The sequence below is a fragment of the Cornus florida genome, unplaced genomic scaffold, assembly GCF_030987335.1.
Source record: "Cornus florida cultivar Cherokee Brave unplaced genomic scaffold, ASM3098733v1 CherokeeBrave_3.0.0_Hap2_Chr06, whole genome shotgun sequence".
In the NCBI taxonomy this organism is placed as follows: domain Eukaryota; kingdom Viridiplantae; phylum Streptophyta; class Magnoliopsida; order Cornales; family Cornaceae; genus Cornus; species Cornus florida.
The window spans coordinates 47,697,062-47,715,971 of record NW_026775576.1 but is presented as its reverse complement, the minus strand read 5'-3'; the positions used below and the strand labels follow the sequence as shown (position 1 = coordinate 47,715,971).

Below are 18,910 nucleotides of genomic sequence, written 5' to 3'. Positions count from 1 at the left end.
TTCACAATAGTAATTTGATATTTCTTTTTATATTGGCTCTCCAAGCAAAAATCTTAAATTCCCATACTTTTCTCATTCATTAAAAAAGTTTGTTCCCCCGTTTGAAGTACTACCCAACACATGATGTGTGTGTAGCAAACATACAAACACTTATAATTAATAATATATGAGTTTTATTTGTTTATCAATTGTTATTTTGAAAGAATTTTTTTAATACTTTGTAATTTTGAAATAGTAAAATCATGCAACCTAAAAGATTATCAATCTGAATGCAGCTTATTTCAAACAGAAATTTTCATTTAAAACTCAAAATTTTAAATATGAGCTAAATTGAGCTTGGACTGTTGAACACTTATGTGAAAAAAAAAAAAGAAAAAAAAAAAGAGAGAAAATAAATTTTTTTTTTTTTAAAAGGAATTGAGCTTGGACTATAGTTGCACCCTTAAAACGAACGCCAAATTAGCCCAAAAAAGAAAGCCGACTACAAGGGCCGAAGCCCAAATCCGAAAGCCCACTGATAAAGAACCTGATCTAAGCATAAATATTCCGACGCTACCAAGAGGCAAGAACACACCAATCTAGAATGACGATTTCAGTTTACATACCCTAAACAAAACCTTCCCTCCAATTCTTTCTTTCTCTCTCTCTAAATCTATCTATATATATACATATATATTTGCTCACTCTCTCTCTAAGCAATGGACACCATTCAGGCCACTTACAGAACCGACGAGGACGATTCTTCCAACAACACCACCAACGGTAACAATGGCGTTGCCGATTCAACCCTAGCCACCACCACCGACGGTGTCGCCGCCACAACTCCTGATACGGAGACCGAACATCTAGATGAAATCAAGGAGGAACCCATTGCCTCCGAAGACCTATCCGACGACGAGATCTCTGAGAAGGACCTCAAAAAATCACCCAACTTTAAGGAAATCTCCGATGACGACGACGATGACGAAGACGACCCTCCGCCGAAGAAACAGAAGCAACTCTCGTCGTTGACACCACAAGCACCAGGAAAACAACTACCCTCAAAAGCAGAGCGATTGGCCGTTGAAGCAGTAACACCCACTCCACCACAATCCGCAAGAACGAGAATTTCTGCAACCACAACGACGACGATGAAGAAATCGAAGAAGAAGAACAACAATGTATGGACGAAACCGACTTCGAGGAAAGGCAAAAAGAAAACCAAGAACAATAATACCCACAATGCACAAACTGCTGAGGACAGAGTGTTAATCACCCCTATCCCGCGATTCCCCGACAAAACTGATGACACCCCAGAGATGCAAATCTGTCTTTCGAAGGTGTACAAAGCTGAGAAAGTTGAATTGAGCGATGACAGATTGAGTGCTGGTAGTACAAAAGGGTACAGAATGGTGAGGGCCACAAGAGGGGTTGTGGAGGGTGCTTGGTACTTTGAAATTAGGGTTGTGAAGTTGGGGGAGACGGGGCATACGAGGCTCGGGTGGTCGAATGAGAAAGGGGACTTGCAGGCACCGGTTGGGTATGATGCCAATAGTTTTGGGTATAGGGATATTGATGGAAGTAAGATACATAAGGCTTTGAGAGAGAAGTATGGGGAGGAAGGGTATGTGGAAGGTGATGTTATTGGGTTCTACATTAACTTGCCAGAAGGAAGCTCCTTTGCGCCGAAACCTCCTCAATTGGTTTGGTATAAGGGCCAGAGGTATGTTTGTGCCGCTGATCCGAAGGAAGATCCTCTTAAAGTAGTTCCTGGTGAGTGACTTTTAATTTTCATAATGTGGGTTTTTTCTTAGCTTATTGATGTTAGTGTGTTTTGCTCATATCCAAGTGTTCTGTTATTTGTTTACATGGTTTGTTGCTGATTGCTTGAAACTGCTGCTAATTCACTTTTTCTTTTTACCTTTGCACTTAAATATGTTTGCTCCACTATGTCATGATTTTTAGTTTTCATGATCATTTTGTTCATATTTGTTGCTCATTGTATTTATGACATGCAAATAGTTTCCACGCAGCTATATCTTTTTGCTGATCATTAGGTCCAAATTTTCCTTCAAATTGATCAGAGACCATCATTCCATGGTTTTGGATGCTGTGTGGTTTGGGTGAACGCATTGTAAATTTTGCTCCTTGTTAGTATATTTTAGTAGGTTTAAAAGCTTCCCATTGAGTTTGAAGAAAGTTGATCTTGCAATATGGTGCGGAGATATTGGATTATTTGGCCTTGTCCTGGTTGTATGCTTTGTTGAATATATTTTTATTATTCAAGTGGAGAGACTATTGTGGATTGGCTGTAATCTTTACCTAATTTTACGTATTAATAATTGGGTGCACATCTCTTGTACTACTGTGTTCTTGGTGGTGCCGAACTTTCTCCAGTAGTTCCTTTTAAAGGTTAGAGAAATATATGGAAAGCCTTTGATGTTATATAAACTGAAATTCTTTTAAAGCCTCAAACGTTTTGGCAGTAATTTTTTATTTTATTTTTATAAGTAATTTTTTAGCAGTAAAACTTGGTCGGTATGTTATAATGTGAATCTAATCTTCTCTAAAGCAGATGTTTTAAACAGATAGTAGAGTTATAAGTTGTTTAGCTTCTTGACCCAATTTTCACTTGCATCCAGGTTGCATATACTTCATAAATGTGAAACTCCAACAGGACAATTTGAGTTAATGATTTAGGTTTAACAATGATAAACTAAATAATGTAAATTTTGAAAAAAGGACTAATTTGGAACTTGATATGTCATTCTCACTAATATCTTTTGAATCCATGCCTCGAAGAGGGGAGAGGCACATCACAAGAATGTCTTGCGATAACGAGGTGGCTTAAACCTAATACTTATAGGAGAATGTCTTGTTTGTTTTACCAAACCTATCAATGTTGGTATTTTTCCTAGGCTTCCTTATTCCGGTAAAACAGCTGCAGTATCATCAAGTTCTTGGATAAGCATTCACATGCTCACCTTGGTTGTTTTTGAGGTTGAACAGGTGAGTGATTGGGCTATATGATTAGCATCTGAAACATGCTTTGAACTATTTTTCTATTTTCTATTGTGTGGTATCGTCCATGTTTTCTGCAATTCGGAGAATGTTGTAATACATGGGGTTTGCATAAATTCTATTGCAGATTTATAATAATGAAATAATGTTTCAATAAATTTAGACTGGGCATACAAAGCGGATTGGGTACGAAAGATGGGTAGTTGAATACAAAATGGTTATACCTTTGGAAAAAAAATGTTAATAAGGAAGTTGAAGAAGTTCTAGAGAAGCTAAATATAGAGCACATGATGATCTTTATTCTAAATTAGGTATAGAAGATGGAGAGAGGAATATATAAAAATTTGCTAAATAAGGGAAGATCATCGTGTGCCTAATTTGCTAGTTTTCCCAGTAAGAAACAAGGGGCGCTTCCGGTTCTGTCGGTGCTTCCAGATTTATCAGAACTTTATTTTATTTTTATTTTTATTTATTTATTTATTTATTTTTTACGTATAATATGATATCATCTCACCGCCTTATGTGGAAATCGTTGATAATACCCATTATATAGCTTTACTCATAACGCTATTGAGATGTGGTGAGGTTTCTCTCTGTCTCTTACCTTCTATGTGAACTTACAGGTCTATGTTGTATTTGTCTATGCTACCGGAGACTACTTACTTTTATTTTGTGATTAATAGGTGTCAAACCTAATTTGTCACTCATATGTTGATCTCTTATGGTCAGTCCTCTCATCCATCTCCACATTCTCATTGCAGCACATGAAGTCGTTGTTCCTTTTTTTTTTTTTTTTTTTCCCCTTTCTTTTTTTCCCTTCTAAATCTCGTACTATTCTGCTTCATATATGATAGCAGACCTAATAGTCATTTTGTATATTTTTCCTAAAACCTGTTTGATGTTCTTTATAACATAAAACCTACCTCCATTTTGTCTAACCTGCTCACATCATTATCTATCTCCCTTTGCTTTTGTGTTACAGATCATAAGATCTTGAGTATTGAAAATGATATTTTTAATCATTTTGTTTTGAATTTTCATCATTATGTTGTCACTTTTTGAATCTTTATTAAATTGTGTTTACCATGTGTTGTGCTTTAGTCCTTAACTTTTTAGCCTTCTAACTCTAATGTATTTCTCCATTTTTTTTTATTTTATTTTAATTTTATTCTTAAGGCTTCCTCAAAAGCATTTAGTAGCACTATGTCATTGGCAAACAACATGCCTTATGGAATGTTTCCTTGTAATTTTCTGTTGTGTTATCTAAAACCATTGTAAATAACTATGGACCTTGGTGTAATCCTACTTTTTAAGGAATATCACTAGTTTATTAACATATGACAGAACTCTTGCAATTGAATCTCTATACATACCAGATCACCTTTTTTTTTTTGATAAGTAAGATTTTTATAAAAGATGCTCAAAAGGGGAGCGTTCCCAAAGAAGATAATAGCCGATCAAAATTGACAGTATAGCTTTAAGCTATCCACAAAATCCAAAAGAAAATCCATTGAATTACAATCCCGCCCATTTACCCAAAAGAATAAAGAAGTAAGAATATTGTATTTAATAGCCCAAATGGGAGACTCCTCTCCTTCAAAGTATCTCCTATTTTTTTCGCACCACAGACCCCCCCAAATACAAATGGGAGTGGCCCTCCAAGCATCTCTGACTTGGCTCTCCACTATACACCCTTTCCAAGTCTCTAACAAGTCGACCGTGGATTCTGAGAACTCCTATGGAAGACCAAACGCAACCAGAAACATAGCCCAAACATCCCTAGCCGCTGAGCAATGAATAAGGAGTTGGTTGATAGATTCTCCCATCTTCTTGCACATATAACACTTGTTAACCACAATATGACTTCTTTTTCTAAGGGTACCAATAGTAAGGATGCTTCCCAAAGCAACAGTCCTCGAGAAGAATGCCACCTTCGGTGGAGCTTTCGTCCTCCAAATGGCTTTCCAAGGGGCAAGACGCTCTAACATACATTTGTAGAAGGACTTAACCTCGAACACCCCTCTCGGGGTACCCACCCACAACATCTTGTCCATGCCCACCTCGACCACCACTTGTCTATAAATGAAGGCTAGGAAGTCTGTAACCTCCAAAAGTTCCCAATCATGAAATTGTTTATGGAACTGTACATCCCAAGTCACCCTCCCATTATCAAGACAATAATTGTCAACGACCACATCATCTCTAAACAGCAATCAGGTAAATACGAGGGAATCTATTAGCTAAAGCCGAATCCCCACACCATCTGTTTTCCCAAAACCTGACATTACTCCCGCTTCTAACTTTGAACCGAATACGTTTGGAGAATTCATTCCAACCTCCATGGATTAGTTTCCAATAGCCCATACCTGCTAGGGTTCTAGCCTCCCAAGAAATCCACCCTCCATCACCATCCCTGTAATGACAAGCTATAACACGCCTCCAAAGCTTGGACCTTTCTCCCCCGAACCTCCACAACCACTTGCCCAACAACGCCTTATTAAACACATCTAGCCTTCTAATCCCCAAACCCCCATTATTAATAGGAGAACACACCCTCTCCCAGTTAACCAAGTGGTACATGAACTCATCTCCTAAACCGCCCTGCAGAAACTTCCTCTGAATCTCATCGAGTCTTCAAATTACTGTCTTAGGTGTCGGAAAGAGCGACATATAATAGGTTGGGAGATTTGAGTGTGCGCTTTTCATAAGAGTAACCCTCCCCACTTTGGACAAGTATTGCTTCTTCCAACCTGAAGCCTCCTGTCAAACCGCTCAACAATCGGATCCCATGCAGAAACTTTCCTCGTCGAGGCTCCCGAAGGGAGTCCCAAGTAGGAGATCGGAAGAGAGCCAACACCACACCCCAGAGTATCCGCCAAGGCATGAATATCATCCACGTCCCTAACTGGTACAATCTTACTTTTCACAATGTTAATCTTCAACTCGGAAACAACTTGGAAGCAGGCCAACACACACCTTAAATACCTCAACTGAAGGAGGCTAGCATCACAAAAAAACAATGGTGTCATCCGCAAAAAGCAGGTGGGAGATGACCAATTGATTTTTTTTTTTTTTTTTTTTTTTTGATAAGTAGAGATGACTAATTGATTTGGAGCTCTACCCACCGAGAATCCATGAATGAACCCAAGATCTCCCGCCCTTCCGATCAGACGGCTAAAAGCCTCCATGACGATAATAAACAAGATTGGGGAAAGAGGGCTCCCCTGCCTCAAGCCACGAGAACTAGCAAAAAAATTAGCTGGGGATCCATTCACTAAAACAGAGAACCGAGTAGTCAAAATACTAAAAAAAATATAAGCCCTCCACATTTGCCCAAAACCCATTCTCTCCATCAGGTACATCGAAAAATTCTAGCAAAACATGATCATAAGCCTTTTCGATATCCAGCTTGCATACAACCCCCGAAATACCACTTCTTGCCCTAGCCTCAATGCATTCACTAGCAATCAAAACCGAATCCAGAATTTGGAGCCCTCCAACAAAAGCATTCTAGGAGTCCGAGTTCACCCCATCGAGAACTCTCCTCAACCGAATGGCTAAGACTTCTGCAATAATTTTATACACCGCCCCAACAAGGCTAATGTGCCTAAAGTCCTTACATGCTCCGCCCTTTTTGGGAATAAGAGTGATGAAGGAAGCGTTGAGGCTCTCCTCAAAAGAACCATGCAGATAAAAAGAATCCAATGCTCCCATCACCGCAGCCTTCACCACCTCCCAATTCTGTTGAAGGAAAGCTAAAGTAAACCCGGCCTAGGAGCTTTATCCCCATTGCAGCTCCTCAGAGCCGCCAACACCTCTCCCTCCCCAAACAACATTTCAAGCCCGTCTCTATCACCTTCCGAGTTTGCTGCAAACTCAGGCCCATCAAGTAAAGGCCTCCAATTGGAAGTCTCCTCAAACAGCTGCTTGTAAAAAGACAGGAACACATCCCGGATCTCATCTTCTCTGGACACCGTAACCCCATTAAATCGCATTCTACCAATGTGGTTACATCTTCTGTGTGCATTGGCCATCCGGTCAGAAAACTTCGTGTTCCGATCACCTTCATTAAGCCAGAGTGCTCTAGACTTTTGTCTCCATGAGATCTCCTCCATCTCCACAATCTCCCCAAACTCAACATTACACTCCTCCCTTCTACTAATATCCCAGCTGCAGAGGCCCTCCTCACCCTCCTTTCTGTCCAAATCTGAGATTTCCAGTAGGATTCTATTCTTTCGCCAGTCAAGATTACCTAACACTTTTGTTCCATTTCTTGATATCGTTCTTCAACAACCTTGGCTTGGAGGGCAACTGAAAGCTCGGACTGCCCCTAACCTCATGCCTCGTCCACCAAAGCTGAACCCTATCTTTGAAGTCTTCACCCGCAGCCACATATTTTCAAACCGGAAGGGCGATCTCCCTCTCCTCACCCCTCCACAATCAAGAAGAATAGGGATGTGGTCCGAAATAGCACTGGCCAAAGCCACCTGAGAAACATCAGGGAACATTTCCTCCAAATCTCCCGAGATCAAAAATCTGTCCAACCGTGACAACGTTGGTGAATCCCGTCCACTAGACCACGTGAACTGATTTCCTTTCATCAGAAGATCCATGAGATGGTGAGAGTCAATGAAATCTGAAAACTCCGTCATTGCCGGAGACCACGGACCCCCTATGGACCTCTCACTAGGTGTATGGATAGCATTAAAATCTCCCTCAACACACCATGGGGCATTCCACCTTGATTTAGCATACCCCAACTCCTCCCACAAAACTCTCCTTTCAACATCCCCTCTCGGCCCATACACACCGGAAAAGATCCATTGCGATCCATCTTCCTCTAACAAGAACAACAAAGAAATAGAGCGCCGCCCTTTCCACAAATCAGCTTTTGAGACCCACCTTTTATCCCAAAGCACCACAATACCTCCAGCAGTCCCCTCGGCATCAATAACCTCCCATCTGGTACTGTGACTTAAATTGAATCTCTATACATATCTTGAAAAAAAAAATTTATAAATTTTATAAGAATCTCTTTTCTTTAGAAGGCCCACCAAATTTTAGGTTTTATGTTGAAGTTACATCTTAAGTTTTGAAATAGTCTTCGCATTTCCTGGTTTACACTAAGTATGAAACTTCAATTCCAAGATGAATTAGTCTTTGTATTTCCTGGTACACACTAACTATGAAACTTCAATTCCAAGATGAAACAGTTTACTATACAGGAATCTACCAACTTTTCAAATAGGATTGAGTTCATCCTATTGGATACATATGTGATTTTGCTATTGTAAACTGTAATACCATATTGACTGACATTTAGGCATTGTTTCTGGTGGTCTGTGGTAGACTAGATTTGGATGTTAACATGTTACATTAGCTATATAACCCTGTGCACATGGAAACATGCCTTTTCTTATGGTGTTTTTGACCTGTAATGGTTTATATGTCAAGCAATTACCAGGTTATAAGTACTCTTTAACGAATCAACATTTTATCTTTATATTTATATCTATGGTACCGAATGGTATTTATCAATATATTTTTGGTATCCTGCATTTCGTGAAATATTAATAATATCATTAACGTCGGAAGCTACATTGTGAGATATGTTGATATGATCAATTCTCTATCCTGTTTACATTTGGATGATTATTATTGTAATGTATTTATTTATTTATTTTTTCTGGATATTGAAAAATATTTATTTTTAAGCCAATTAAAGTAAACAAGATACATAGGCGTAGAAGGATGGGGAGTCGTTTGAGCCAAAAGAGAAAAGACAAATACATCATTCTATTATTTTTAAAGTTACAAAACAACCCTTAAAACCACGATAGAATGGGTAAAACCCTAATAGTGGTCCCTAATTGGTATAATCATGGAATCTCTTGGTTGATTATGTATTGTATTATTTCCACCATCATTGCAAAAGCTAGACACAAATATAAAATGGTGTTTGGTTTGACTAAAGTCATGGAATAGCGAGATATGATTCATCTAGCTGGCTTTAAATACTTGAGGCATGGATTTGTTGATTTAAGTTGAATTGAGCATTCCAAAACCTTGGTAGATCACTGGTTTGTTGATATTGAAAGAAATTCTAGAACTAATTTTTACATCAATATTTGTTCTTTTTCTTTGAACTTTTCAATGAGCACCTCTCTCTCTCTCTCTCTCGCTCTCTTTCTCGCTTTCTCGGTCTCTCTCTCTCTTGCTCTCTAGTGCAACCTCTACTCTATACTTCTTCCATTATTATTTTGATGATTTGTCTTCATTTGGTTTCTTTAAATTAAATAACTAAAAGTGTATACATATAATTGATAAGTGTGTGTCCTTTATTTTATTTTTGTTTTCTTCTTTATCTGTGATATTAATTTTAGATGTTATGATTACAAACATAATTTTTTCTTACCTAAGGATATACTTTTGAATATGTGCATGCCACATACACGTATCATTTGAGTTCTTGTGTAAATACTTTGTCTCTTGCTTGCTTTGTGGTGTCTCTTCTAATTTTTTTTCAAGTTTTTATAGAAATCATTATATATTTTATCAAATTGAAAATGACATTGATTTTCTCCATGTATATACATGTATCAACATTGATATATAAATAATGTTAATTACTTGATATATATTTTATTAAATTAACAAAGACATCAATTTCTCCATGTATATACAACATTGACATATAAATAATAGTATTGATTACTTGATAAATCGATACATATACATATGTCAACACTGAAATATGAATAATGTTAATTACTTGGTAACAATTGTAAGAGCATTTGCCAATATCTGCGAATCGCATTTTACTCACTGAGTAACCTGTAAATTTTATATTGAAAAAGCTCCCCAGATTAGTTGCTAACTGTATTATTTATAAGCTTAATGTTTTTTATGCTTATCTGAGTTTTCTTTTCTGGAACTTCAAAGAAGTCTTCCTTTTAATTTTCTTCCAACAATTTAGATGCATGCCATTTACTTTTGCAGTCACCTAAGATTATCATCTCCTTAGAAATGATCAGTCAGCATGGCTAGGAAAAGAACTAGTGAGAAGGGCCGTTTTGTGATCCCTCTTTGCTATTTTCTATTTTCCCTTGAGTTCATTGGACAACTTAAAAAGTTTCTACTTTTGAAGAAAATCAAAGGGACAGAGGAGATGTATAACATTGAGTCAAAGTGTGTATCTTTAATACCTTCAATTGTTGCAAGACAGGCTATGATGAAGTAAACTTTAGGGTTCTAACCCCACCATTTATCCCCAGAAAGGGGATAAAAGAAAAAGAAGATCGAAAATGATGGAACAAGTGAATTTGGAGCAGATATGATATCTTATAATGTTTTACTTTGATAAATAAAGAAAAATTATTTGCTATCAACGAATATATAGATTATTTTTTATTTTTAAAATGAAATGGTATAATAGAAGTTCAGATTGATGATTTGTGAAATTCTGAAAAGTTCTGAAACACACACCTGCGCTTGAGATGGAAAGAGTCTTCTTTTTTTCTGGGAGTCAAATTATTCTGTCAGATATGATATGCAGTGAGTTGTCTACTTTGAAAGTAATAGAAAAAGAAGTAGAAGATGTTTCCATTAACTTGAGATAACTGACCAATTTTTGGCATAATAAAATTGCAGGCATTTTTCACTCGAGCCACGTATAGTTGGACTACAAATGAAGTACTTGCTCCCTTACAAGTTAAAATGCTAAAGTAACTCGAGAGCACTAACGCAAGATATATCAAACATTTAAATGAACTTTTAGGTTTACATTGAGAATTTCAGACAAGGCTGAGTAAAGCAGTGCTACATTTTGAGATTAGGATCTAGGTGCGTATTTACACAAATTACAAATACGTAGAAGCAGTTTCCATTAGCTTGAGGTAACTAGCCAACTTTCAGCATGGTAAATTAAATATTTGGATTTGTCATAGAGGATAGCTGGACTGCATATGAAGTACTTGCTCTCTTACAAGTTAAAGAAAAGAGAATGAAACCGGGGAGCACTAAGAGGGTATATCAAGAATTTTAATGGACTGTTATGCTTACGTTTCGAGACGAGGGTCAGGATGATAATTATACATTTGACACTAGAGTCTCATACTAGAAGAATCCTGCTAGTTGGGTATATGCTTATTCACGCAAACGCAACCACCACACAGTCTATAACCCAAGGATTAAAGCAGGTTGCGGATTGTCACAACATCCCAACTCCGGTGGAGCCGGATTCCGGCTCTTTCATCTGAATAAGATCTGTCTGATCTTTGGACTCATTTCTAGAGGTGTGAGGGAAGGATAGAGGGATAAAACCAGTTTCAATTGTTTGGTTGGAGGGCAAGCTGGTGGGAAGGGAAATAATGATTGGATGAGCCATCCTCCTCACTCGAGAATTTTCATCCCCTCGCATTTGGATGGAAGAGAGGAAGAAAGGAAGGAAGAGAAGGATAACTATGATGTACAATTTTAAGTAATATTATTGCCTTAACTAATTTTTGTCAAATTCTTAATGATGGTATAATGGTAAAAAATATAAAATATTTCATCCCTTTCCTTCAAACAAAGAAACACCTCATCAATCCTTTCTACTATTCCTTCCACTTAACCACACACAAAAAAAGAACACACCTTCCCTTCCCTAGGATGCCTCATCCATTCTTTCTACTCTCCCTTCCAACTCACTTTTTCATCCTTCTTACCAAACGGAACCGTAGTTCCGAAGGTTGGGAAAGTTTCTGATTTATCTTGCTCATGTTTGACAACCCCTTTTACAGCCTTTCTCTCTTCAAGCTCATTCAAATTTTAACAGCCTTGAGAGACTGTAGAAGGATTTGCCAAGGGTAGTGGGGAGGGTAAAAAAGACTTATCTTATTTATTTGGATTTGTTTTTTTTTTTTTGGGTTTCTCTAAGACAAAAGTTGGCTTAGGCTTGCGCAATTTAACCTGAATGATTTGCTGTTATTAAAAAGCGGTATGGAGGTTCCTGATTAAGCAATGCTTGGTTTTGTACGTGGTCAACAAAAGCAGGAATGGTCTGTAAAGGTAATTGTAAAAATTCTATGTTGGAAATGGGGAATGTTATTATTTCCCATGGAAGTTCCCTCAGTGGCTCATTTCTTTTCTTTTCTTAGTAGATAGATTTCTTGTGGGAAAAGGGACAATGATCTGATTCTGGAAGGACCTTTGTGCGGTGTCCTTCTTGTATCACCTTCCAAGGCTTCCCTCACTTTTTAGCTTTTCTAGGTTCCAAAGGTGTTTTATTGGTACTGTGTTAATTTCCTCATCTCCTAGTTGATGCAAACGGTCGCATAAACTAATATTATAGTGTTTCTGTTATGCAAAAGAGATTTTAATAATCTGTAAGAGAGAATAGATGAAATCAAAACATATCCTGCTTTTCTGATCTACAAGCTCGTTGAAGAGCAATCACCGGGTTTGTTAAAAAGACTGATTCCAAGTAGTTTAGACTCACTTTTATATGTTGATAGCCCTATTAGTCATAAAATCTAACCATTGTTTTTAAATCAGGATTCCAATTGTGAATTGGTATCCCATTTTTGAATCGCAAATTGTGAATTGTAAAATAAGGTTACAGTTTATAATATATATGATGTTGTGGCCCGAATTTTGTTGTGACCCGGTTTTGACCCCTTTTTGCTTGTGGGTCTTGGACCCTGTTTAGTACTCTCTTGTACCTAAGTATTTAAGGGTGTTTAGGGTTTGGAGTAGGATAACAAGAGACACAAAATCGCAGGAAAGAGAGTGAGAGTGAGAGTGAGAGCTAGGGTTTGGGGTTCAAAACTTGTAATCTCCTGATTTTTTTCATAGTGAAATCTTTATCTTCACCATGGAGTAGGCTTATGTTGAAGCACTTAAATCTTTGTGTTCTTTGTGTGTGGCATGCTTACTTTTCTGTCGTGATTCTTGTTTTGTTCTTGGTTCGTTGCGTTTGTCATAACAATATACACGTAGAAACCAAAAATGTAACAATGAAAAATTTCGTGGTTCCACAAGTAGTGGTGTTTTCTTTTGTTCATTGTTTTGAGGTTCTTTATTTTCTTGTTTCTTCATGGGACGGGAGTCCTATCCTCTTTTTCTTTCATCTTTTTATAATAAAATTGTTCTTTATCCGAGAAAAAAATATTTACTAGGTCCCTTTGGAGTAAATCACTGTTGTTACCCTTCATATGAGAATGTCCAAGTTAAGGACTTAGCCTCTGGGATACTTTCCAATAAGATTATAAGGTTGATGTTTGAATGCATGAAGGTTATAACCCTTTATAACTTCCTCTTAGAGCTTTGAGGATAATCTTTAAAGAGAGGAATATGTCAAAAAGATGGGCATAAATGACAAGTTAAGACTTTAAGAACTATCCAACTTGACAATTTTCTTTATTTAACCTGCTCCTCATTTGAGTAGAAAGACTGCCTATAACAGACAAAAATGGCATCTTGACCGTTATTTCCTTGAAGCCATAAGCCCCTCTGAATGGAAAGAGCTTTTCCCCTGAAACTGGACAGAGATGTTAGATACTCTCTCTCTCTCTACATCTTTTATTTATACTCATATTCTCTCACGATAAACATTTCTTTCATGGATCCTTAGGTCACTGGCTTCTGTGATTGCTTAAATAAGTCACTATGACCATACCAGCACTAATGCACCAGATTACTCCGCAATTAAGCATGCTTGTGTTGTCCAGTTTTTTATTTTATATATTGAAACCCCCTTTTCCCCCTCTTCTCAGTTGCTTGAAGGTTAAATGCTTATATCTTTTATCATTCCAAATCTTTTGAGAGCCTCTTCAGTGTTTGATGAGGAGATGTTAATTTGTTGTGAGCAGTGTTGATCTCTCTTTCTGAACTTGAGAAATATTGGCAAAGTTGTTGATTGCCTTTCGTATAAAATTTTGCCTTTTCTTGTGCAGGAAGCGAGATATCTTTCTATAAAAATGGGATATGCCAAGGGGTTGCTTTCCAGGATCTGTATGGTGGCCGTTACTACCCTGCTGCTTCAATGTATACGCTTCCAAATCAACCCAATTGCGTCGTGAAGTTCAACTTTGGCCCTGATTTTGAGTTCTTTCCTGAAGACTTCGGCAACCGACCTGTCCCCAGACCCATGATTGAAGTTCCATATCATGGCTATGACAACAAAGTTGAGAATGGTGTGTCTAATGAGAAGAAATATTAGCAATACGGCATCTTTTTAACAATTTTTGAGAACATATGTAGAAGCGAGATGGATTCAAGTCGGATATTTATTGTAGTTTTGGATATTTCTTATTTTACATGACTGACAAATCAACAGTCTGAATGTTGTAAACTCAATTTTTTGAAAAAGCGGGAATTTTCAACTGCGTCTATATTTTAGAAAGCTGTTCCATAAGATAATAATACCAAGATTAGTTTCCTCTATGATCAAATGAATCTATAATCTGTCATTCATGTTCATGAATTATGAAATTTCTGTTGAGCTGGACCAGTTAGTCTTCACACTGATTGCACTCGCGAGGGCCACACAATATGGTTTCTGTTTCTTTGAGAAAGAGTGACTGAGTTTAAGTCCCATATCTGTCCTAGGGGTCAATGTACTTACTTAAAGGAAAATGAACTTGTAAATATTCCAATCCATGGAACCCATACTCCCCTGTTTTTTATTTTTGTTTTTCTTTTTACTATTTGTCGTCCTTACTTTAGTAGTTTTATATTATATATATATTATGAAAATGGAGGTGGAGGGTGTTCTGTTCTGGTGGCTAATTTTATATAATCTGAACTTTCTTTCTGGTGGCAGGTATTTCATGCGTTTCCACTGGAATGTACCCTATGCTGAAAGTGGTAAAAGAGCAACACTGAAATTGGGAAGCTCCAGGAGTGATCAGTTAAGCATAAGAAAAAACTCAGGTTGGTTTATTGCATTTCAAAGCAATAGTCTGTAGAGAGATATATTTCTTTCTATTCTGCCTTTTCTTAGTGTGGTTGTGGAATGCTTAGTGGGTAAATATGCTCTAGGTTCACAAGGCAACAGGTACTGTATGTGTAGAAAATTTTATACTGTTTTAATCAATCATTATCTTTAGCATTGGATCTCTTTCACCTATTTTTTAACTAATTAGTGTTGAAAGTTACAAACCTTGTGTCATGTGAGTGAGTGGCCCAAACTCTACTCTCTTTGTTTCATAGTTTTAAACGATTTAAAGCATTAAGACATGATAAGAGAATTACCTTAACAGACCTAATCTCAAGTCATCTGAAGCTCCTCGTACTCTGTGGTTAGAGGGTCTCTGGGAACATCTATGGTTTGAGGTTGTCTGAAGCATTGTCTTGGTGGGCATAGGGAATTCTTACTGTTAGAGTGTGGTGGTTAGAGAGAATCCTTCAACATGCCCACTCACGTGTGGCTTCTTTTGGTCCAACACGTGTTACAATTTTAATTATCAAGGTGACAGAGAGGTGAGGTTTGAACACAAGTAAAAATTGAAGAAATTAGGGTTTGTAGAAGTAGAGAAGAAAAGTGAGAGAGAGAGAGTTCTGTGAAAGGTGAGTAAAAAAGTTAGGGTTTCCCACACCTCTCATCTATTATATTAATTAGACATAAGGACAATAGTGCCCCTGATAAATAAAAGAAATAACAACCACACTCTTTCACTCGCTGTTAATGCCTTGTCTCAGTTTCTAGTGAGACTCAACAATGTGCTACAAATATATAAAACATAGGTTTTTTTTCCTAGTTGAAACTCCTAATGGGACTTCAACTCTGGACCTTCCATTGAGAAGGTGAGGGAGTACCACAAGGCAATAGCCCTTGGCAATATAAAACACTTTTTTAAATACATATAAATAGTCTAGAAGGTCACGCATAAGTTTATTACAAGACTAGTCCATGCATATTACTTCTAAAATGATAAATACTTCAAAAATACATTTATACTTTCTCCATTTCGAAAAGGGATGGCACTTTGCCCCCTCCCCATTGGTCTCCCCCCTAATGGGATAGGTATGGGTAGGGGTGCACACGGTTCGAAATAGACTAGTTTAGAAGTATTTTCGAACCAAACCGGTCCTAACAGTTTTATAAAAATTGGAACCGTACCAAATCGTGAAACCAATGGAACTGAACCATGAGGGAACAGTCCAATTCAGTTCAGTTCGGTTTTGTGCTAAAATGAAATATAATATAATATTCTATTATATAATATATATTATATATAGCGCTTCAGTTCGATTTGGTTTGTACCTATAGGATCTCAAACCGGAATCGAACTGTTTATAAATGGTTCCATATTTTTTGAACCAGGACTAAACCAAATCGTGAAAAAATGGATCAAATCGACCTGCCAGTTCGGTTTACCGATTCAATTGGTTTTTTTTTTTTTTTTTTTTGCACCCCCTGTTGTTATGGGGGTAGTTTAAACAGGATGGAGCGGTGATGGGCAAATAAAAATAATCTGCACGGATGGGGCAGGTCTGGGAAGTGGTCGCCCATCCCACCGTGCCCCATTTATGTATTATATATATATATGATAATATCTTTTATTTTTATGGGTTAAGTGCAAAAAATCTCGTTACCATATAAAAGATGTGCAAGAAACCCCCCTGTTGTTTCAATTTTTGCAAATAAGAACATTATGTCAATTTAGCAATTGAAATGTCTAAAATACCCCCCATAAAAGAAATAAAAAAATAATAACGAATAGACAAAATGATCTCTCTCCTTTATTTCTCAACTTTTCATTTTCTTATCCCTCTCTTTTTGGCGACATTTTTCCCGGTCACTTTCATATTTGCTAACAACCACCACCAGCAGAAGAGAGAGAGAGAGAGAGAGAGAGAGATGAGCAATGAACCAACGAGCAAGGCTCAACGCCGACGACGAGAGAAACCGACGGTGAAGCAAGGACTCAATAGGACGGAACTGGCGGCGAAATGAACTATTCTTACCGGGGAGCATGGAGTTTGGCGTTGAAATGGGAGTAAACGGATTGAACGAAAGGGCGGCTGTAGTGACTGTAGGAGTCGCGATTTCGGCGAGCATGGATCGACTGTGAGCAAACAACTTACCGGCGACGAATGGCAGGCCTAGGCTGATGTTGGCGATGAACTTGCAAGCAAGGAGTATTGCGTGGCGGTAACGGAGATATTGCACCGGCGACGAGCAAGGAGTACTCGGCAAGAAGTGGGTCTTCTGAATTGAACCGGTGACGATGCAAGGAGGTTGGCGCTTACCGATGGGCAATGATGAGTTGTAGGAAGCTTGGAGAAAACAAGGCTGACGGCGATGCATAGAGCTTCCACACCAGCGAGCAGTGGCAGCTTGGAATGCCGGTGGGCAACTACTCGGTGAGCACAATGAGCTTGGAGTCTTGGTACTTGCCAGCAATGCAAGGATTGAGCTTGGATAACGATGTTGAACTTTGATTCAGCTCGGAGCTTCTCCGGTCTGTTTGATGCACTTGGGTCGTTGTTTTGCTCAAAGCTTCACGCAGTTCAAATTGCTGAACTTGGGTCTTTTGTTGCTCGCTGGAAATGGTGTTTACCGGCACCGTGATGAGTGGATAGAGATGGTTTGAAGAGAGAGAAATGATAGAGAAAAAAAATAAAATAAAATTCTTGCTAGGGAGGGTATTTTGGGATTTTTATTAAAAAAAAAATTGGTCAAAATTGATGATTGGGGGCAATTTGCTCAAAAGATTGATAATACAGGGAGTTATATGCACTTTTTCCCCCCCTTCTAATGGGGAGTTTCTTGCACACATTGTATATAGTGAAGGTTTTTTTTGCACCTGACCCAAATTTTATTTTATTATTAACATGTATTAAATACATTTTAAACGGTTCCATGTTTTTTGGAACCGGGATCAAGCCAAATCGTGAAAAAATTGGACCACACCGGCCGGTCCAGTTTATACGTTAAACCGGCTTTTTGCACACCTCTAGATATTAGGGTAGTTTAAATGTGATGGAGCGGCAATGGGTAAAGAAAAATAATCTGCACCGATAGGGCAAGTCTGTGAAGGGGTCTCCCATCCCACCTTGTCCCATTTATGTATTAAATATATGGTAATTTATTTCATTTTTATTTTATTACTAAAATCTATTAAATACATACATATATATTTTTTCCGAGTGAGTACACACATAATTTAAATCCATAATTGTGTTCTCATATGTATTTATTCATCAATTGTGCTACACTACTTCTATTCTTAGATTCTCTATTATTTCCACTCTTTTTGGTTGGGTTTCAGGAAGAGATTATAGATCTTTAGAGAATATTGTTAATTTTTTGGCCTTGTGTTGTTCTATTGGGATGCGCTCCCCTTTTGAGCACTTTTTATACATCTTTACTTATCAAAAAAAAAAAAAAAAAAATTGTGCTACACTACATACACATACACTCACCATAAAAAAAAAAAACTAATAATAATAAATAAATAAAGATAGAGCAGGGTGGGTATTAGGGGTGCAACTTAGGTGGGCTAACTTGAACCCTACCTTATTTTTTATGGGTTTGGGTAACTGTTTTTACAATTAGGTTTGGGGTTGGGTTGAAAAATCTCAGTTCAACTTGATTAGGATTGGGCTTGGGCTGAGGCGCTAGCAACCCTAACTAGAATTTTAATTTTATTATATATATATACATATATATATATTTCTATTTTTAAATATACTACTACTATATATATATATATATATATATATTCAGTTATGGTCAGTTGGCTTGGTCAATGGTCTATTTGCTATTATGTTATAGGATGGATGTATTAGGGATGAAATGCAAAAAAAACTCCATGTAGTTTGAAAAGTATGCAAATAACACATTTCATGCTCAAATTCCACCCTTGTAGTATGAAAAATGAGCAAACAAAGGCTTTTGGCCCGAAAAAGTGACATGTAC

The 18,910-nt window shown here is 37.5% G+C and overlaps 1 protein-coding gene across 1 annotated transcript; it reads left to right on the top strand.

Moving 5' to 3' along the window:
- The first annotated feature begins 547 nt into the window (after positions 1-547).
- On the top strand, positions 548-18,387 carry LOC132311443 (protein TRAUCO). The gene is made up of 3 exons (XM_059809348.1): positions 548-1,752; positions 13,938-14,177; positions 14,807-18,387. The coding sequence occupies exons 1-3, from the start codon at positions 699-701 to the stop codon at positions 14,866-14,868; spliced, it is 1,356 nt and encodes a 451-aa protein (XP_059665331.1). The 5' UTR covers positions 548-698; the 3' UTR covers positions 14,869-18,387.
- The last annotated feature ends 523 nt before the right edge of the window (positions 18,388-18,910 follow it).

Excerpts from the sequence above, each read along its gene's own strand:
- LOC132311443 (XM_059809348.1), top strand. The coding sequence starts at position 699 with ATGGACACCATTCAGGCCACTTACAGAACCGACGAGGACGATTCTTCC. Across the intron at positions 1,753-13,937 it reads TCCTCTTAAAGTAGTTCCTG|GAAGCGAGATATCTTTCTAT; the intron begins GTGAGTGACTTT and ends TTTCTTGTGCAG. Across the intron at positions 14,178-14,806 it reads TGACAACAAAGTTGAGAATG|GTATTTCATGCGTTTCCACT; the intron begins GTGTGTCTAATG and ends TTCTGGTGGCAG.